This window comes from Empidonax traillii, unplaced genomic scaffold (assembly GCF_003031625.1).
Source record: "Empidonax traillii isolate 1590-97213 ecotype Southwest subspecies unplaced genomic scaffold, ASM303162v1 scaffold620:size424980, whole genome shotgun sequence".
Classification (NCBI taxonomy): Eukaryota; Metazoa; Chordata; class Aves; order Passeriformes; family Tyrannidae; genus Empidonax; species Empidonax traillii.
Window position 1 is genome coordinate 99,814 of NW_020955813.1, and position 21,245 is coordinate 121,058.

Consider the following 21,245-nt stretch of genomic DNA (forward strand, 5'->3'; position numbering starts at 1 on the left):
CTTGGGATGTGCACGTGTCAAAGACCTCCGGGTAAATTCCAGCACAAATCTGTTTTTAGCAACCAAGGCAACTCTCAGTGCAACTCGCAGAAACACCAGCAAGCTGCCCAGGCATGTGAACCACAGATTTAAAATCTATGCTTATTATTATTATAAATACCTGAAACAGCCAAATAATAATTTTTAATAAGCAAGGGGGATGACTCTGATTACACAAAGAGACAGGGCACTTGCTCTCCATGCGTCTGCCCTGAAATAATGGCACCGCCCTGGTTATTCTCACATCGGGGCCGGCGGAATCCGTGTTTGTTTCTAATCCAATTTCAAATATAAATGAATTGTTCTGAAGGCCGGATAAATCAAGGCAGCAGAGCGAGGCAATTACGGGAGGTGAGTGGTGCATTGCTGGCAGGGAGAGATAAGAAGCACCGCGGGGTCCGAGAGGGTGGCGAGAGGGAGCGCCCGGAATGGCAAACGCCCGGGGCTGCCGGTGCTTTGTCACCACTGAAGTTAAGGAATGGCATCGAGCAGCTTCTAAACGGGCCTGCCAGCAATTAGTGTAACTCTGGGGGAAGACAAAGCCTCTCGCTGTTCAAACCTTCCCCAGCGTTTTGCTTTCCACCCCTTGCAGCCGGAGGGCCGTGACCAGACCAAATGGGGAAGCTGCAGAAGGCAACAAGGGGTGGGAGAAGGGAAAAGATGTGACCAAGGAGTTTAGCTGGGTTTGTGCCGTGTTTTGAAGATGGAGAGAGACTACTGACAAGGACCTGGAGTGCCAGGGCAAGGGGGAATGGCTTCCCACTGCCAGAGGGCAGGGTCAGATGGGCTGTTGGGAAGCAATTCCTGCCTGTGAGGGTGGGGGGCCCAGAGAAGCTGTGGCTGCCCCTGGAGCCCTGGAAGTGTCCAAGGCCAGGTTGGAGTAACCTGGGTTGGTGGAAGGTGTCCCTGCTCATGGCAGGGGGTGGGATGGGATGAGCTTTAAATCTCTTCCCACCCAAACCAGTCTTGAGTTTGATGGTTCCCAGAGGTGCCCCAGGGAGCTGCTCTTGCTCCTTGGAGTCCCACGTGAAGGCAATCTCAGAGGTGATTTCACACAGAAAAGGTCTGTAGGTGCAGATACAGTCAGGAACAAAGGCAGAAAGCTGGAATTTGACCCTGGATGTCCTGACAGTCTGTTGAGCTCCCTGTGCCATGGGAAGGTCGGATCTACGCTCTGCCCAGGTGCCTGTCCCAGCAGCCCGATGCCCAGGGGACAGGCAGTGTGTGTTAGGCAGCTGTGGGTTTCTGGCTGTGCCCAGGGCTTTGCAAGGGTTTTGCCTCTGAAAAGTGAGGTTTGGGAAGCTTTCTGAACCCTGTGCATGCTGACTGCAGAGCTCTGTTGGCACTGGGATGCTGCCCACGCTTGTTTTTGTCCTTGGGCAGCAACCCCACGTCCTTTGGTGGGATGAGTCACTGAGCCCTCCCACCCCTTCCCCGTGACCCCCAGATAGTGAAGCTGAAGGGTCACTGAGCCTCGGTGCAGCTCAGCTCTGTTCCCAGCAGCTCAACTCTGGCTGCTGAGAGGTGGAGGGAAGCTGGCCTGGCTCTCCCAGCCACCCCTCCATGGAAATCAGATCCAGTGCATGGCTCCCACCTCCCCCCACCCATTCCACTTCCCCCAGTCTCACAGACACGTGTGTGGGAGCCAGAATGGACCCGCTTTCCCAGCGAGAGCAGCTCAGTTTGTTTCCTACAAACTTCACCTTCGTTATATCCTGTATCTCACGGCTCCAAGACTGGATCTGCTGCCTTACATTTGGTTTAATTGGTCCCTGGGTTCATTTGCTGGTTGCTTATGGCTGAAAGCAAAAGAAAAACTACATTTCCAGGGCCCTCCCTGTCTAAATGCTGCTTTTGCTCTACATAGCCAGTGCCCTGGGACCGCTGAGAAAAGCAGGGGCATGGGCAGTGCCTAATTGTAGTAACTGCAAAGCAGCACTAAGTATTTATTTTGGCAGTTTGCAGAACAAGTTGCTGCTTTATATGAGCCTAAAGAGACTTCTCGAGGCAGCTGAATCATTTTGAGGCTGTTTCTGCCTTAATCCAGTCCACAGGAAGACCTGTGCAAGCTCTGCTCGGGTCTGATCTTGCTGGGCAGTCCAGCCTTTTCTGGCAGGTGGGGAAAAACCCCACGCAGTGGCTTGAGGTGTGCGTGGGCAGGAGGGCTCGGGGGCAGGGATGGCAGTTCCCACGCCTGCAGACCCGCTGCTGCCTGCAGATCCCAGCTGGGAGCACACAGAAGATGTGTTTGCTCCTTCCTGGAGGAAGCCCAGCCCCAGGGGTGTCACTTAGGCTGGGGAGGGGAGAAATGCTCCCAGGAATCCCACAGGAATGCATCCCCCCCACACTTAACTCTGCAGGGACTCCTGGGCAGCACCCAGGGGATGTGGAGACCAAGAAAACTCCTGGCTTAGGAAGGCATCCTCCAACTGCAGCGTGCCAGGTGCTGCTGGGAGGGCACGGGGTCTGGGATTGAACTGATTGAGGATAATTTATCGTGCCTTTTTGACGTAAAGCTCGTGTTCCTCCCAGAGAGATGCCTGCATCTGCACACACAGGGGATAGGCTGGCTCGAGACCTCCGTGTTCCATGGGTAATTCCACGCTGTTGTACACCCAGTGCGCCTCAGCCTTCTGCCTGGCGTGGCACAAACATTCATTTCTGTGTTATGCATCTCCCTAATGTGATATAAAAAGCTAAATGCATTACCAGCTGCAGCACAGAACATGATTATTTTTTCCCCCTTGCTTATTCTGCAGCGAGCAATTTTTTGTACCGTTAATAAGTCTTACAGGGGTTTTGAGTTTGTTTTTTTTTTCCCTTCTCGCTCTGCTCCAAATGATCCTCATCCTGGGAGGGTTTCCTAGGGAGGCTGGAGCCAGTTACATGCTCTGCACAAGAGCTGCTTCTCAGTGGTTCTTTCTGAGAATGCACTAAAGGAAAAGCTTCGAGTTAAAGCAGTTTAGACGTGGATTTGACTTGCAGCCCTCGGGAGTCAGTGGGGTTTAAATGACAGCACTGGCTGCAATAGTGCCCAGCCCTGGGTATCTCCATCCCTCCAGTGGGGAGCAACAAATGGGTTTCAGCTCCCGGTTTCAGAGGATCCAAAAAGGACCAAAGTAAGGAGGAAGATCCAGTGTCACAAGAAAATAGGGTTTATTTTCACAGAGAAGAGGGGCTGAAGCACTCCCCAAGCACTGCCCCTTCCTGCTGCTTGGTCTTGGTGAGGCTGCTTTGACGCAGCAGTTTCAGCCCCATCCCCACCCCTGGGGGCTGAATGACTTTCCAGCTGCCCCATAGAAAGCTGAGGGGCCCCAGAAGGAGTGACCAGAGACACCCTGGGGCAAAACCCCATGCGGGCCGTTCACTGAAGAGCTGGACTCGATGATCCTTGTGGGTCCCCTCCCATCTCAGTACTCTGGGATTCTGAAAGGGCACCGAGAATGGCCAAATGTGCCCCGGGGAGGAGTCAGGGGCGCTCGTGTTTCAGTAGGTGGCACTCCTTCCTCTGCTTCGGGGCCGGTGTGGATTTTGGGGACGTGGAATAGCAGGTGGCATCCCACGGATGAGGCACTCGGGGATGAATGCAACTGGAGTTGTTCACAGCGTGCTTTTTGCAGGAGTTCAGCTCCTGTGTGTGCTGCTTTCCTCTACCTCTCCCTGTGGTTTTGGTCCTTCCTCCCTCTCGCTGTGAAGGTGCTGCTGGGAGTGTGTGTGTAGGGAAGGCACTGGGTAATCCAGCAGGGAAATCCATCACAAAATCCAGGTGGTTCCACTCCCTGCCACAGGCTGATCTGCTCCTGCAGATGTTTGTGGGGAAAGAATGGAGAGGATTGGGCAGGGGAAGAAAAAACAAAAGTGCTTCCAGGAGGAGGGCAGTGCTTATGTATGTGGTCAGTGATGCATCTCCAGCTTCTCCATCCACGCTGTCCTGGCTGGCTGCAGCAAGGTGACATTTGCTGGTCAGTGATCCCACTGCCTGCCTGAGCTTGGCCTCGGCAATCCAGGGAAGTGTCGGCGGAATAGGGGGTGTTCAGCTGTGGCTTTAGCTCGGAAGACAGCAGCTGAGTGGGTGAGTTTGGTGACAGATGATCCCTGGAAGGTTTAGAAGCAAAAGCTATTAAAACCTCGGGGCTGTGCAGAGAGGAAATCTTGAGAGTTCCTCAGAGCCCGCTTGGAGAGAGGGAACATCCCTGTTCCCTGTGGTTCCCACCATCCAGCCCCGCTGTGCTGCATTTTGGGGCAGAGAGGACGCAGCCTGCAGATGCTCTTTTTTTGTGCTTCCTGCTTCCTTGACATCCAGGCACAGTGCAGGGATCACTCAAAGCCTTTGGGACGTCCGTAGCCAAAGGCTCCCTCAGCAAACCCAGCAGCTTCAGCCCGTCCTCCCAAATCCAAGCCAGTTGGTGCATTCCTGCCATTCTTCTCCCTAAAGCTGTTTCTTTCCATTCCCTGGCTCAAGAAGACAAAGCAGCTGCTCTGAGAGGCTGAATTTATTTTTTTTTATTATTATTTTTTTTTTTTATTGGGAGCTTTAAGTTGAAAGGAATGGGATTTATTTTTTGTTGGAGTGAGGCGGTACCCTGGGGTCGCTGAGATTACACACCAGCCGGTGCCAGGATCTGCACTCACCCCATGGATTCTTTGGGAGAGCAGGGAATAGCCCAAAATAGGCAACTGCTGGCTGCCTTCCCGTGGCACAACTCGGCTGTCGGGTCGTGAAGCCCTTTGGGCTGCTCTGGCCTCCTCCTTAAATTAGGGAAGACCGGCCTTAGACTTGATACCTGCGGGTTACAGTCCCAAACCTAAAACTGAGCCATCAAAATCTCTCTTCAGACCTCAAGGGTCTCACGAAAATCCCCTTCCCACCTGTAAATGAATGCATTCTCTACCTATACTCAGCTAAATTCCTTGGCAGCTTTACTGCCCATAATTTCTCATGGTTTTCTCCGGGCCCTCTCTGATCGTGGTGCTGTTGTCCCAGTCCCAGGCTGGACACCTCGAATAGAAACCAAGCAATGTGACTTTACTGCTTGTCACTGAGAAATTCTGCACCAGTTTCCCCCAGGGCCGGGATTCTTTTGAAGCCTGGTGGGCTTCAGTTAACTGTATCTCTGTCTGCCTCGTCCAGACATCGGGATCACTTCTGCAGGGAGGGGAACAATAAAATGGAAAGCATGCCGGCTGAACGCTATTAAAATATTTTATTTATCACCCGTTCCTAGTTTGTAGGCAGCAGGAATGCATCTATTTAATGCTGGTCTTCTTTAAAATGGAAATGTTCCGAGGATGTTTGGTGCTTTTGTTCCCGGCGAGTCGTGTGAGGCCGGAGCGGAGGGAACAGGCAGTAAAAAACACCGTCTGAACTTCAATCTGAGAGAACAACTGGGGGACTTTGCTGTGTGCCTGGCTCACATGTATCAGGGGGACTGACAACGGAGGCTTTTTGCATAACTCATTTCCCCCCCCCCCCCCTTTTCTGGAAAAAAAAAACACCACAGGAGGGATCAAATACATGAAGCTCCTGCAAAGCCTCACGCCTGTGAGCAGAGGCCAGGCCCTTTCCAGCACCAGCGTGGAGCAGGAAGCAGTTGTAACTCCTTTTTTTTTTTTTTTTTTTTGGTTTGATTTATTTTATAAAGACCATCTGTAGGTTGAAAGCTGGAGCTCTGGACTCAGGCGAGCGCCAGTATGTTACAGTACCAAAAAAAAAATTAACAGGGAAACCCAAAAGAGCTCAATCCCATAAACACGGTCTGGATGTCTGGCATTCCCGGCTAATGCCCGCAGGGCAGGTCTACATACAAACACGTGGGTACCCCCCCCCCCCAAAAAAAAAAAAAAAAGATCGGTATCCCTGGCTGCATCCTCCTCCTCCCCAAATCCAGCTCCCCGAGAGGGAATGGAAGCAGCTGTTTGTGCCGCCCTGAAAACATCTGAGCACGACCCTGTACCGGTGCCCCGGCGCTGCAGCAGCTCTTGCTGGGTGTCGGTGCTCCAGCTGGAGCTTTTATCGCCGAGTCCTCCGGACTGGACAGTTTTATCAGGAAGCCCCAAAGCAGCCCACATCGCCCCCTTTCTTTCCCTGGGGGGCCAATCCTGGGAGTCAATCCTGGCTGTCACGGTGCGAGTGGCTTGGCAGACGCGGGCACGGGGGAAGGAACCAGAACCATTTGGCGCCGAGGGCTCGGCTGATGCGGCTCATTTCGTCTGTTATGTTTGTGCTGCGGCCCCGCGGACTGTATCGCATAGGTAGAGCCGGCGTGCAGCGGCACTCAGGGAATCCGAGTGTACGAGGGAAAATCCCGCACTCCGGGAAAATCCGATCGCGTTTGGTAGGGCTTTCATGTGGGTAGTTTCTGGGCTACACGGAAAATTCCCAGATTTTAAGTTACGGGGTTTTTTTTTAGTGCTCAGAAACCCATCTGCCCTGCCTCCAGGCTTTTCCAGTGCAGACATACTTGACCGATATTCACACGAAAATCTGGGTTTTTGGAGCCCGAAGCTTGCTGAGACTGAGGAGGAGCCATGCCAGGCTCCGGATCGTGCTTCCACTCAGAGCAGGCGACGAAAATGGGCTATTTAAAAACAAAGTAGAGGGGAGATAAGCCGGGCGAATTCCTTAGGGAAAAGCGGCACCTTGAGCGGAGCAGAGGATGGAGGGAGGGCAGGGGGGACACGCCGGCAGCGGGACGGGCGGGCAGGACCGCGCAGCTCGGACCTGATGGCCTCCCCCTGCGGGAGGACGGGCGGGGAGCTGCTCCCGGCCGGCCCCCTCCCTCCATCCCCCCTCCCTCCATCCCTCCTCCCCTCCTCCCCGCCCGCAGCCCCCGCCGGGCCACCCCGCGGGGCGTGGGCGGCGCGGGGAGCGGCGGGGCCGGGCGGGAGCGAGCGGGGAGAGCATGTGCATCCTCCCCGCCGCCCCTGCCTCCCTCCCGCCTCCCCTCCCTCCTTCCCTCCCTCCCTCCTTCCCGCCGCGGGTGTGTGTGTGTGTGTGTGTGTCTCGGCTCCCTCGCCAGCCCAGCCTGACGCAGGCGGATCGCGACCGGCCCTGCCAACAGCCCGGCTCCCAGCGCCGTGCCGGGGGTCCGGCTGCGCCGGGGCCCCGCCGGGCCGGCCCGAGGGGGCGGCGGGGGCCGGCTTGGCCCGACAGCGGCAGGGCGGCCCGGCGAGGGGGAAAGTTGCCGGGAGCGGCGAGGGGCGAGCGCGGCGGCAGGACCATGGGCACTTTGCGGGATTTACAGTACGCGCTGCAGGAGAAGATCGAGGAGCTGCGGCAGCGGGATGCGCTCATCGACGAGCTGGAGCTGGAGTTGGACCAGAAGGACGAACTGATCCAGAAGCTGCAGAACGAGCTGGACAAGTACCGCTCGGTGATCCGGCCCGCCACGCAGCAGGCGCAGCAGCAGAGCGCTGGCACCTTGCAGGGCGAGCAGCGGACCAAGCGCCAGGCGATCTCGGCCGAGCCCACCGCCTTCGACATCCAGGATCTGAGCCACGTCACCCTCCCTTTCTACCCCAAGAGCCCGCAGTAAGCAAGGGGGTCACCCATGGGCGCCCTCAGCCCCCCGCCACCCCTCTGCCCTCGCTGCCGCCTCTCTCCCTCCGTTCCCCTGCATCCCTTTCCATCCCCCGGCCGCGCCGCCGCCCGCCGGGCAGGCACCGGGGCTGGGGGTGCGGAGCGGCCCCGCATCTTCCCCGACTGGTCCCGCGGGCTGGGAAAGTTGCGAGCGCCAGGTTTGCGGGGGGATGTGCGGCAGGAGCGAGCGCCGAGGTGCGCGGAGAGGGGGACCCTCGTTCCCCGTCTCTGCTCCGGGGGGACCCGGCCGCTCCCATCCCGCCAGGGGAGCGGGACACGGCGGCGGGCATTGGGAGTTGCTGCTGCCGACGGGTCGGAGCGGGTCGCGGGCTCGGGGGACTTTATTGATGCAGGAGGGGACAGGACAGAGCCGGGGGGTCGCTCCGGGGTCCCGCAGGGAGACAGTCCCATCGGGGTTGCGGTGCCGGCTCTCCGGTATCCTCCCCTGCCCAGGGGGTGCTGGTGTTTTGGGGAGGGGGCTTTGGCAGCGGCAGCGGTTCATTGCGGTGTCCTGGTCCTGTGGAGGGTGTGCGGCGGGGGCTGGGAAAACTGCGGGGATCCTCTGCTCCCCGCGCGCGGGGGGATGCGCTGCCCTGGTTGCACACCGGTCCTGGTTGCACACCGGTCCTGGTTGCACACCGGTCCTGGTTGCACACCCGCCCTGGTTGCACACCGGTCGTGGTTGCACACCCGCCCCGGTTGATTGCACACCTGCCCTGGTTGATTGCACACCTGCCCCGGTTGATTGCACACCTGCCCCCATTGCACACCTGCCCTGGTTGATTGCACACCTGCCCTGGTTGATTGCACACCTGCCCTGGTTGATTGCACACCTGCCCCGGTTGATTGCACACCTGCCCCCGTTGCACACCTGCCGCTCATTAGGGTAATGAGAGCGGTTTAACGGCAATAACGGGCTCCTCTCGCGCTCCCCGCGCGCCCAGCGTTCTGAGGGCCGGCCAGGCGCCATGCCGCGGGCTCGGCGCTCCTCAGGGCACGGGAAAAGAGGAGGACGGAGGTGACGAGCGGGTGCTGGCAGCGCCGGGCTTCGTGTGAGGGCACGGCACGACCTCCCCGCCCGTGGGCGAGCCCCGCTGCCCTCCGAGGCCGGCGTGTCCCTCATGGAATTGTTAACCAGGAGCGCTGGAGGATCCCTGGAACCGTCTCGGCGGTCGGGTGCGTGTGTGCCGGGTGTGCTTGGGGAGGGGGTGTGGGCACATGGCACATGGCTGAGCTCGGGGTGCGGGCCGTCTTCACCTTCGAGACCCCGAGCGGGGCCGGGACGGTGTCCCGGTTGGGATGTAGGACAGGGCCGGTGTCCCGGTTGGGGACGGTAGCGCAAGGCCGGTGTCCCGGTGGTGTCCCGGTTGAGATGTGGGACAGGACCAGTGTCCCTGTTGGGGTTGGGGCTCAGGGCTGGTGTCCCGGTGGTGTCCCGGTTGGGATGCGGGGCAGGGCCGGTGTCCCGGTTGGGGTTGGGGCGCAGGGCCGGTGTCCCGGTTGGGGTTGGGGCGCAGGGCCGGTGTCCCGGTTGGGATGTGGGACAGGGCCGGTGTCCCGGTGGTGTCCCGGTTGGGATGTGGGACAGGGCCCGTGTCCCGGTGGTGTCCCGGTTGGGATGTGGGACAGGGCCCGTGTCCCGGCCGGGGTGCCGCTGTCTCCCCTGTGCCCGGCTCTCCCCGCTGTCTCCTGGTAAGTGCCCGCCCTCAGGGCGCTCGCCATGGCCGGAGCCCGGGCCGGGCTGTGTGTGCCGGAGCCCGGGCCGGGCTGTGTGTGCCGGAGCCCGGGCCGGGCTGTGTGTGCCGGAGCCCGGGCCGGGCTGTGTGTGCCGGAGCCCGGGCCGGGCTGTGTGTGCCGGAGCCCGGGCCGGGCTGTGTGTGCCGGCGCCGCGGCTGCCGCTCTGTCCCCCTCTCGTTCCCGCTCCCCTTCCCATTCCCGCCGCTCCCTTTCCCATCCCCCCCTCCCCAATTCTCGCTTTCCCCCACTCCCGCTCTCCCCCCCCAATTCCTATTCCCTCCCCCCCACTCCCATTCCCGCTGCCGTTTCTCTACAGATATTTTGCCCTTTTAAGGCGACTCGCAGCGGATTTCAAAGGATGTCGGGGGGAAGCGGCAGTGGGATGGAAAATACCCCTTCCCCCAGCCCCCAAAAAACCAATAAAGACCCCCAAAAGTGGACGCCGGGTTCTGTCGGGAGAGGGGGGGGACAGGGTTGTCCCAGCGCGGGCGGCTTTGTGGTTTTTGCAATCCGTGGTGTGCCTGGAAAACATGCCAGGTGGGATATGGCATCCCACCGGCGATACCTCCTCTAGGACAGTGCGTACTGCATCCAAAACCATTTATTTCTCTGTCAGTGTTTGCGCCTTGGTGCCCTCGAGGGGGGAACGCAGCTCCCCAGGGCTCAGCAAAGAGCCACAGGTTTCGGGAGAACGCTCCCGGACCCTCTGCCGTGTACAGTGGAATCCGTAGGGATGCCGGCAAAGGCTTGGAGTAACGTTTTCCAGCTTGGATTGTAATTGTTCCGTGTGTAAACGCCTTACCGCAGTCTGGTGTGGAGTGTAACAACACTCAGCTGAGGGAGCGTTTGATATTGGCCTTCCCTGGTCAGTACTCCTCATGGTATTCACAGTGTTTAACTGGCAGCTGTAGATCGTAATCACTCAGGTGTGGGTGTTTAAGGCAGGTTGGACGGGGCTGGGAGCAGCCTGGGCTAGTAGAAGGTGTGTCCTTGCCCATGGCACAGGTGAAACAAGGTGGGCTTTAAGTTCCTTCCAACCCAAACTGTTCTGTGATTCGATGGATGGCATTGGAAGTGTCAAAGTCAATTTAATTTTATGTGGAAAAAGACCGTTAAATTTCCCGCATGATCTCACCTTGCATGAAAACCCTTCCACTTGAGGCACGTATAGTCTTTAAAAATACCTGTTTCAGAGCTATGAGAGTTTTAGTTGCTATTGCAGGGTTGGGCTTGTGGAGTTTGTGGCTAAGACTCATGGAGGGACACATCCTGCCATTATCTTTCAAGTGACAAGGGTGGGGAGAGAAAACAACCATTGGCATCTTGATCCATCTTCCTGTTCAAGTAACTAAATTTTTTAAAAAATAAGTGGCTTTTTCTCCCCCCCCTCCCCGCCCCCAAAAAAGAAAGGAAATAACTTGCAAGAAGTGTCTGAGTGAGCGGGCACAGACTGTGTGTGGTTTCCCGTGGTAGAAAAATGCCGTGACAAACCCTTATCTCCTCTTCATCTTCTAAAATTGCTGCCCTTGTTTGTTTTTCCACACCTTTGACCTCTCCCAGGGTGTATCCTGGCTGCTAACAGCCTGTCAGCACGGGAGGAATACTGCGAGTTTGTACCAACTGCTATTCCAATTAACATTTTACAGAGCAGCCAACCAAAGAAAAGCCTCTTTAACTACCAAGCTGCAGCTCTTCTCTTTGGTTACGTCGTCCTTGCCATGGGAAAATACCCGGGACGTTGATTTTAACAGGCTGTTTTGTTCAGGGTTTGGTGACAGCTGTTGGCTTTTTTGGAAGGCTGTGTAATCAGTGCGGTTTCTTCTCCAGAAAGGAAAAAAAAAAAGGAATTTAGAAGCAGAACGTAGAGCTGGTGAGCGTGAAGGGCCGGCTCTGTTGGCCGAGGGCGTGTGACAGAGAAAATGCAAAATGCCCTGTCCTTTGTAGGAAATGAGGAATAAGGTGAAAACTCACTTGTTGTGGGGCAGTTAAAACGTAAAGCTGAGGAATCTGCCAAAGCCCCGGGGATTGGTTTGTGAGGGGAGGAGCAGCCTGTGAGTTAAGAGGTCTGGTTTGAGCAGTGTGAAATGGTTGGTTGCATAGCCTTAGGGAAGGTACAACAGACATGCAAGGGATTGAGCAAAATCCCTGTCGTGGCCAAATTGGCTCTTTGAAGGCAAATGTGCTCATCTTCTGTGGGCTACAGGCCTATTTTTAAGTGATCGTAATGATCATAAACTCCCCAGAAATACTCGAGAAACCTTCCTATTTAGAGTAATTGCAGAAAATGATCTGCTGGTATTTATCAATGGTATGTGTTAACTAAGATAATAATTAAGACTCTCAAACTGTAGTTCTGAAGAATACCACCCCAAAACCCAAAAAAAACAAAGCAAAAAAACCCCTCTTCTCTTAAACCCCATGTCCTCCTCTTCCTAAATTAATTTGGAGGGTGGTTGGTACATAATGACACTTGAGATGACTGAGGGACTGAGATACGCTCTGGCAGTGGTGGCTTCCTGCAATGTGGGGCAGGAGCTGGGATGTTGTGGCCTCTTCAGTCCTATCACTTTGTGCTTTTGGGGCAGAAAACAGCTCACCAAAAGCAGCAGCAATGGATGTAGTGGTGCAGCCTTGGGGGTTTTTTTCTGGTATCAAGATGTAATTCCCTGTGATGTGTCCAGTGAACAATTAATTGAAACGCATTTATGATTTATCTGAGGGTTATTAAATGCCGTGGTTGCTTTTATGTGCTGTGTGACCTAATGTTGGATCCATCTGAATGCAGGTTAAGCTAATTCTGGGTGCAGACACTGACGTGCAGTGCTGTCAGCGTGGCTCTCTGGTGTTTTGGGGGTCAGGACTCCCCTGGTGTGTGCCCAGAGGTGCGGGGCAGCATCTCCCTGCTGGTGGGGGATGTGCTGAGGGATGAGGCTTTGCTGGGAAGGATCATCTGCTCCCTGAGCCTGTCTGAACACACAGTGAAGACAGAGCAGCAACAAGCAACATAGACTTCCTGGGATTTCTGCTGCTTTTGGCTACTGGTTTTAGTGGTATACTGTCAAAAACCTGTGTTTTAAAGCAGAGGAGTCCTGTTCAGAACCCGCATTGGCATTTTCACGGTGGTTATATGCAAAACAAAACTGTTCAGCAAGTGTGGTAGTTTTGAGCACACTAATAGCACTTTAATGAAGGTGCTAATTAACATAGAAACTGTTTTTTAAATTGTAATGCGGCTCCATAAATTAGCTTTCTCCAGAATTAACTTTTCCCCTCTTGTTTATATTTCTGGAACAATTATCCATATTGCTCTTCCCCGTTTTACGTTCAGGGATCTGTGTGAAAACTGTAGGTGGGTAACTTGAAAATGTAAGCGAAAAACGAGGTCCCAGACCACAGACACAGATTCCTTGTCTCCAGACTCTCTGGGAAAGCATTCCTGAGGTTTAGCATCCTCTTTCTAAACACAGGATGTGCCGTGCTTGTTTGAAATTAGCAATAAACCCCGAGTGCTGATACTGAGCAGAAGTGTGTGCAGCAGCACAGAATGATCCCAGCCACTGCCTCTGGAAGGCGAGGGGACTCAGTGCCTTTACTGCACCACTCGCTGAGCACCAGGAGCAAAACAGGAGTCAAGAGGGGAAAAACTGCACCTTTAGAGTTAAAAATACTTGATATGTATCAGGTTTTTTAATTCCTCTGCTCGGGAGGGATCCCAGGAGTTGAGAATGCTGGAAAGCTGAGCTGGAGGTGGTGGTTCAAATGCCACTCACTGACATAACCCATAGTCCCTACTGCCCTGCTCCCGGTATTTCTTGGCTTGTAGCTTTTCACGGAGCCAAAATATTTACATTCGAATCAGGGAAAAGCACAACTGCTTCTGTAAATGTTTTTCCTCGCTGCTTTGCCATTTCCGAGGGGTAGGGGCAGGCAGAGAAGTCCCTGACATTGGTGTTGTGTGTGTCCAGCCTCTGCTTTGAAGGGCTGATAGAACAGGAAAAAACAAAAGCATTTGTTGCTACGTTGGAGCCTGGAACAGGAAAAGAATTCCTTTCTCCTTCTCTCAACGTGTACAGAAAGTGGATTGGAGTAAGTGTGCGAGTCACCTGGGTGTGTGCTGTGCATCCTGACGTCCTGAACGGCTGGAATTCTATCCAGGTGTTTCAGAAACGGCGGGAAAGCACCTGCTGGAAGGGTTTGTGCCACGGAGGAGGCTCCAGTGTGCCTGGGAAACAGCACAGGACTGGCGGTTTGCAATGCTCCTGCAGTCACTGGTTTCCTTGGCAACTGCTGCCTGAGCAGGGAGAGCCAAACTTGAACGCCGGTGCCTGGTTTCAAAGTAGAAAATGGGCTGTCAGACTTCAGGAAGTAGGATTGGGACACTTGGGCTGTGTTTGGGGCTTGTTTGTTAGGAGCAAACTTGGAGTGGGATATCACTGAAGAAAGCCCTTCGGGCTGCCACGTTTTTCCTGCCTGGGGTGGTGTTCGTTCCCCCAAATACCCTTTTTTGATTGGGTTTGTGAGTGTATTTGGTGGAGGTGTTCCCCGTTGAACACACAGACTGTGTCAGGGAAGCTGTGCACCGGCTCTGTGACGTGGGCTTGACGTGGATTTGGAAACTCCCCAGCCCAGGGCAGCTCGTTTGGTGCGCTCATTTAATGTTCTGTGAGGTGGTGATGAGGACAAACGGGGGAAATGGAAACGGAGCTTTTCAGGTTGACCCAAAATTAAACCGGGCTCTTGTAAATATACACGTACTTTGTATATTTACAAATACATACACCTTTGTATGTTTACAAATTTTGGATATTTATTTTGTGTTGGATATGATAACACCTGGAGAGGAGTGTTGCATTAATGCAAATACACTTTTCTTGAGATAGAAAACAATCAGGCTTTAGCATCAGTAGGATATATGGAATTTTCTTCCAGTACCAGCAGGACTCTGGAATTGCTTCCTGGTCTAGTGGAAGGTGTCCCTGCCCCACGGCAGGAGGGTTTGAAGGAGGTGGTTTTTAAGGTCCCTTTCAGATCCCAACCATTCTGTGATTTCGTGTCAACGCCGCTGGTTTCTGTGACCCCAGGGATCACTGGGAGTCGGGAGCAAAGGAGCAAATGAGGGGACCGTGGCTGTGCTGGGAATCTAAAGCCATTGTTCCCTGCCCCCGGTGTAAGTGGGTGCCTGCGATCTGTCAGTGCTTGTTAGTGTTTAAATGCCCGTGTGATGTCCTCTGTGTGCAGAGATGCAGCGAGTGAGGGGAATCCATCAGTGCTTTCCACAGGCCAAGAGAGGAGAATAACTTTGGGGGATAACATTCCGGGTGGATACAGGACATCAGTGGCTTCAGGGCAGTGGCCAAGCACTTCAGGAAGGTGCAGATAAAGCAAATGTGATGCAAGGAATGCCATTCAGCTGTACCTCGAGGCCTGTTGGAAACAATAGTTATCTTCACCTGGAGATGGTTTGAAAGTCAGGGCTCTTAAAAATTGCCTGAGGTGAAATGGCGGAGCGGGCATCCTGGGAACAAGGAGTCAGTCTCCACCTCTGTGCCCTGACATGTCAGCATTGCTTCAGTTAGTGCTGTGTGTGAGGTGTGACGCTCAATGTGCTCGTCTGGAGGAGATATTTAGCAGCTCCTGTGCTTTGTGGTTGGAGATGTGTATTTAATGAACAGGTGACTGTCCCATGTAGATGCCAGCACAGCAGCTCGCTCCTGCTGGTTGGCTGGGCAGCTGGATCCCTGCTCTGGAGGGTGTGGGGGTGTGGAGCACCATCCTCTTCTCCCTTTCTCTCTGAGCCCTTGGTTACTTCCCTGCTCCTCCTTTTCTCCCTTCCTAAGGATGCTGATTATTCTCTTCCCTCTCAGCCCCCAAGCTCTTCTTTCTGCAAAGCTTTTCCACCTGACTCTACATCTCCCTAAAAAACCTGCCTTGTTTCCTGTGTGCATCAAGAGGCAGAGAACCCCTGGTGACAGTAGCACAGGATCCTGCAGCAGGCTGGGTTTTCCTGACCTTCCAGCTTTTCTGGCGTGCCAGTCGGTACAAAATCGGTTGACTCTGATCAGATGTGACATCCCCTGGGCCTCCTGCTGAGGACAAGCAGTGGCTCTGTGGCACTGGCTGCTTGGTGCTGGGCACCACTTGTCCTGGTTACAGATCAAACAGCCACCACAACTGGCTGGTGGGGATGTCCAGCCCAAGGACTGGGATGAATCTCAGTCAGAAACGCTGGGGTGTGGCTGTGCCTTCCTGTCTGAGTGCTGGGATGGGGCTGTGCCTCCAAACCTGGCAGGTATTTAACAACCAGTTGTGGATAATATCTCTGTTATTCCTTACACATCTTTGCACATTTGAATCCTGTTAAGACAAGGGGAGAACACATCTCCTGCTCATCAGACGCTTGATTGCTTTCTGCTTTCCTGGCAGAAAGGAGGCAGGGCAGAAATGAAGCGTGGAGAGGAGCCTGCTTGTCTCCATCAGCACTGCTCCCAAACGCAGATGGCCTGGGCACCACGACAGTGAGCTGGCTGGGAGGGCTGCAGTGAGGCACACACTCCCCTTTGCCCTGACCTTCCCCTCTTCCAGGGCCCGGCTGGGGGGAAGTTGCACGTGTTAGACTTGTGGGGAGGGAAGGGAGTTGAAGTTCCACGGTGTTTCTGCTCGGAGGAGAAGGGACACAGGTGGTGCAACTCTTGTTTTGCTGCTTCTTGACTCACTCTGACAGGGATCTTGGCAGGAAGGGCTCCTGTGGCCTTTTCTTGCAGATCCATTCCAGGTGGATACTGTATTGCAGCCCAGCAGCCTTCTGTTAGTGGATTCCCAAGTGAATGCTGGCTATCCCTCTTACTTCCCTCCATTCTCTGGCTGGAATGATTAATGTGCCTGCAGAAGGGTTTTCTGCAGGCATGGCCAGCTGGAATGCTGAAGCACAAAGCCAGGGTTCACCAGCACGGTGCATCCCATGTGCCACCCCTGTTTGTTAGGGGTTTGGCTTTGGGAAGAGGGGTGTTGGGCTCTTTGTGGTGGCAGGTCCCACCGCTGCTCCTGCTGTGCAGGAAGCAGCTGCTTTACCCTTGTTATCTTCTCACCAGCCACTGTGGCAGGTACTTTGACTAGGAACAAGTTATCACTTCCTTCACAAATCCCCCCCCCCCTTTTTTTGTTTTTTTCCTTCAGACGCTGTGCGAGGATGGCTGTTACTGTTATTTAGGTAGGGAAAGCACCCCCAAAACTCAGCTCCTCGAGCAAGTTTCAGCTTTTTGGTTTTGTGCCACTATCCCTGAGCAGGTGAAACAGCCTTGGGGTGCGTGGCTGGTACTGAGGAAGGCTCCTGTTTAAATAGAGCTGAGCAATATTCCAGAGTATGGTGGCACAGCTGTTAAACTGATGCCAAACACGGGAGTGTTGAGCAAACAGAACAGAAGGCTCTGGGAACTGGTTGGTGTGGGCTGTGGGAGGGTGAGCTGGGACAGCCTGACTGCTGCACTGAGGTAAAGCAGAGGGTCATGTGGACCGTGTCAGACACGGAGCCTTGTGCAAAGTACCCAGGAGGGAGGATCTTCACGGGGATGTTGGAGTTTTAAGATATGCTGGAGGAGCCTTCTGAGGCTTAGGTGCTGGTTCCTGATCAGCTCCATTGCCTCTTCTGATTTCCTTGGGCAGCAGCTGAAATGCTTTGTGACTTTGTTGGTACTGAGGGAATGGTGTATCATGGGGAGATAATATTCCACGCTTTTCCCGAGCTCCTTAATGGAATCTTTATCAGTTCCACTGAAGCACATGATGCACAGAAAAGCTGGCCTGCTCTCAGGTTGTTTGCTCTCTAGCTGCTCCAGAACTGCCTCGGTGCTCCCTGTTTGGCTCCCCGCTGAAAATACCAGAGGAGCCCTCCCACCCTAAATCCCGGGTGTCTGCAGCCCCCAGACCACGTGGAATGCCCCTGTCACCCAGGGACAGGCAAGGCAGGACTGTGGGCTGCCAGTCCTGAGCATCCCCTCTTGGTGCTTCAGTGCTCCATCCCTCTCTCTTACCCTCTCTGCAGTTCTTTTTCCCTCCACCATCTGCTTGTTTCAGTCCTCTCTTGTGCCCTGTGTGTTTTCAGAAGACCTACAAAAGGCTGGGTTTTTCTAATGTGTTTGTGTTGGTGATCCTGAGATTGCTCAGAGCCTTGACACCGTTTTCTGTGGGACTGCTTTGCCATCACAAGTGCACTTTGCTGCAGTACCTATGTAGAGGATGAAAGGCAGCACCTCAGCAGATGAGAGTGAAAGCACTGGGGAGGAGTTGGAGACACGTGTGGTGTTTTGGTTTTCTTTTTTTTTTTTTTTTTTTTTTGATTGCAGACCTAGCCTTCTGCCTGGCCCCTGTGCTTTTGAAAAGAATTTCTTGTGCAGGGAGGGGTTCTGAGAGGTTAAATCAACTGTCTGTGTCCTCATCTCATCTGAAGGGTAAATCAGGTGCTGCATTGACAGGGAACTGTCTGTGTGGTGAAACTTAAGCAGGCAGGCAGGGTTTGATTTAGGTGATTGGGGAAAAAAATTACCATTCATATATCATTGATTACCTCTCCTGTGAATACAGGCTGTGAGAGAGTTGGGAGTTCAGCCTGGAAAAGGGGAGGCTCTGGGTGGACCTCAGAGCCCCTTCCAGTGCCTAAGGAGGCTCCAAGAGAGCTGGAGAGGGACTTGGGACAAGGGCTGGAGGGACAGTTCGAGGGGGAATGGATTAGATATTATGAAGGAATTAGTCCCTGTGAGGGAGGGCAGGCCCTGGCACAGGGTGCCCAGAGAAGCTGTGGCTGCCCCTGGATCCCTGGAAGTGTCCCAGACCAGGTTGGACGGGGCTTGGAGCAACCTGGGCTGGTGGAAGGTGTCCCTGCCCATGGCAGGGGGTGGGATGGGATGAGCTTTACGGTCCTTAACAACCCAAACCATCCTGGGATTCTGTTCTCTATAGCCCTAATCCTAAAGTGTGGGAATTGTCATAATGGGGATAAAAGTTTTCACTCCTCCACATGCTGCAGGTGTTCAGATAGGCTTTCCTAGAACAAAATTAAAAATGACAAGGAAAAAAACAAACCCCGAACTACTCTGGAGGGCTATAATGCTTTTCAAACGAGTCTCACTTTGGGTTGCTGTGTGACGAGGCTTGTCTTTGCAGCAGCCTCCACTCGAATGCAGTGGGTTGAAAGCTCTCTTTAACCAGCAGCTGGGGCGTGTTGCATGAAATAACTCATCAACCTGTGGCCAGTCTGGAAGAGCAGCCACCTGATGTGCCCTGCTGGATTATTAGAGGCTCGGTGCTGAGCCAGGCATGGCTGAGCAGAGCTCGTGTAAGGCTGAGGTGAAGAGCAGCTTGTCCTTACTGCTGGGGCTTCAGCTGACAAGCTCATTTTTATGCCCAGGACTCGGGAGAGTGGTCACAGCACAGAGATTTCTGCTGGGGAACAAAGGCAAATTCCTCATCAGAGAATGTAATCAAATGGTGATGCTGCAGCTGGTTCCTTCCAGCCTCTAAATGCAGACAAAATAGCACATAGTAGAGAAAAAAATGTTTGCTGAGTTAACTGGGCTATATTTAGGTGCCAAATAAACAGATTTCTGCTTTTGACCCTCCCCCTCAACGCCCTAAAACTGCTTTTTAGACTGTCTGCAAAAGTCATGGCTGTTTGTGGCTTTGTTCCGTGCAAGGGAAGTAATTCTGAGCAGTCAGGAAAGGGCATCGTTCACAGCTGGGCGCGGAAAGGCAAGTTCTTGGGCACACAGTCCCCGTGTCCAGCCCTGTTCCCTTCTCCTTGGCCCTTTGTGAGCTGTGCAAGGGCAATGCTTTAAACTGCCAGGGGGGATGCTGGCAACAAAGGCTGCCCAGAGAAGCTGTGGCTGCCCCTGGAGCCCTGGGAGTGTCCCAGGCCAGGTTGGACGGGGCTGGGAGCAGCCTGGGCTGGTGGAAGGTGTCCCTGCCATGGCAGGGGGTGGCACTGGATAGTGTTTTAGGTCCCTTCCAGCCCAGCCTGTTCCATGACCGATGTGGCCTTACTGATCCGTGGAAGAACTGATGGAATACAGGCATCTGCCCTTACACGACACATTTCCCTCCCATTCTTCCCTGCAGCAGCCTCTTTTCCTGGCACTGCTGTTGGTACTGACTGTACAGTTAGCCCTTTATTCATGTGTGCATAAATTTGACTGTTTTTAAAGGAAGCAAAGTAGCACAGCCGTCTTGCCAGAGCAGATTAGGAGAGGGAGGCGGCAGATCCCCAGCAATCCTCAAATCCTCACGGCTGAGGATTTCATCTGCCTGCAACCTCAGGGGCGGCCAGAGTGTAGCTGGAAGTTAGTTTATTCCTTTCTTTTTTTTCCTTCTCAGACATCCTTGTGCTGTTCAGGTGGCTTTGCCTCCCGGTTTCCAAGTTGGGGAGTTGGTGTTGCACCCGAGGAGAGGACCGTGGTCAGCACAGGCTTTGGTCCCACCCCATCACTGCAGGCTTTGATCTGCTTGGCTTTTGATGCTGATTAGTTTTTATATCCCAGAGAATATGGCAACTGTAATTCCTTCCTAAGCACGAGCACTCAGAGATTAGGAATTAGGTTTCACTCCTGATTAAACAGCAAAGGCACAGTAACAGAAACAGGGCACTTGAAATCCCAGCGTTCTCATTTCAGGGACTTCGCTTTTCCCAGATTTCCACCTAAATAACAAACCTTAATGCAGGTATAGGTTAATGGCACAGTTATTCAAGGTTTTCCTTTCCTATTAACCCGAGAATAAATCCCACAGCAGCCTTTAAAACTGGGTTTGTCTGTTAGGGATATACTAACGACAGGAGGAGTTTTGTATAGTTAAAGTTCAGGCTAGAAACTGTCTGTGTGATTTTTGGGGGGGTGATCTTGGGTAATCTAAAAGCTGTGTGGAGCTCGGCTTGGTTCTTGGAAGGTGGAGCTGTTCCCTTGGGATTCCTGCTGCTGGATTTCCAGTTGGTGTGCTGGGCATATCTGTCCAAAAAAACATGACATGAGAGTAATTGTGCCTGGCACTTCTTTGTTCTCCTTGACCTCTCCTGCCTCTGCAGACTTGTCAGAGCTGCCTGGGGGGAGATGTGACAGTGGTGAAGCTGCAGCTCAGGGAGATCCTTGCTCAGCTCTTTTTGGTTGTACCTGATGTTTGATGCTGGTTGAGGGGCACAGGACAGCCCTCAGATCTCAGGTGAGCCCCTCAGAACTCAGAGGCCGTGGCAGGAGATCAGCTAAGATGGAATATCGGCAGGAATTTCTCGTGTATTGTGGCTTTGGTGCGAGTCAGAGCGTTGAACTGGGAATGCCGTGACTGGGGTGGGTGTAGGTGGGAATGTTGTGTTTGCCTGCTGCTTTGCTGCCTTTCTCAGAGCCCTGCCTGGGTTTTGTGCAGTGCCAGCGGCTCCCTGGGTGCAGCTAACTCTGATTTAAGCTGTCTGACACACAGCCCTCGCTGCATTCTGCCGTGACATAATCACCAGCGTGACCATAAAACCTGTTTACTTGGAATTGTTCGCCGGATAAAGATTAAAACAAGGCTCCTGCTTCTCACAAAACAAAGGGCGATTCGAACCTAGTTAGTTGAGTCCTTGTGTGACCTCCTCAGTAATTTGTGTGGAAGGATCAATCCCTTGGGATGTCATTCCAGCATGGGAAGATGGCAGAGATGGGTCTGAAGGCGGAGGTTTTGTCTGGGTTCACGTAAACCTCGTGCAAAGCCCTTCTCAGCCCCCACCCCCTTGGCTGTTCTTGGCAGTTTTATTTCCTTGCCCACGAGATGATGCCAGGCTTTCTCCTGGTGTGACAGCCGAGTGGGATTTATAGCTGTGGCTTATCCAAACAACCTGTAAAAATGTTATAGAGTGTTTAAAAAATAATAGGAG

At 53.9% G+C, this 21,245-nt stretch overlaps 1 protein-coding gene across 3 annotated transcripts in view; it reads left to right on the top strand.

The window, feature by feature from the left end:
* The window catches only part of PRKG1 (protein kinase cGMP-dependent 1), a 266,544-nt gene that overhangs the window by 17,236 nt on the left and 228,063 nt on the right, over positions 1-21,245 (top strand). Inside the window, exon 1 of one of the 3 annotated variants that reach the window (XM_027898758.1) lies at positions 7,208-7,570. The exons of 1 other annotated variant lie outside the window; for it this stretch is intronic. In XM_027898758.1, the coding sequence (XP_027754559.1) occupies positions 7,260-7,570 (311 nt within the window). In that variant the 5' untranslated portion in view covers positions 7,208-7,259. Of the gene's footprint in view, positions 1-7,207; positions 7,571-13,629; positions 13,721-21,245 lie in introns of those variants that run through there. One more of the 3 variants, XM_027898760.1, reaches the window with a different exon arrangement.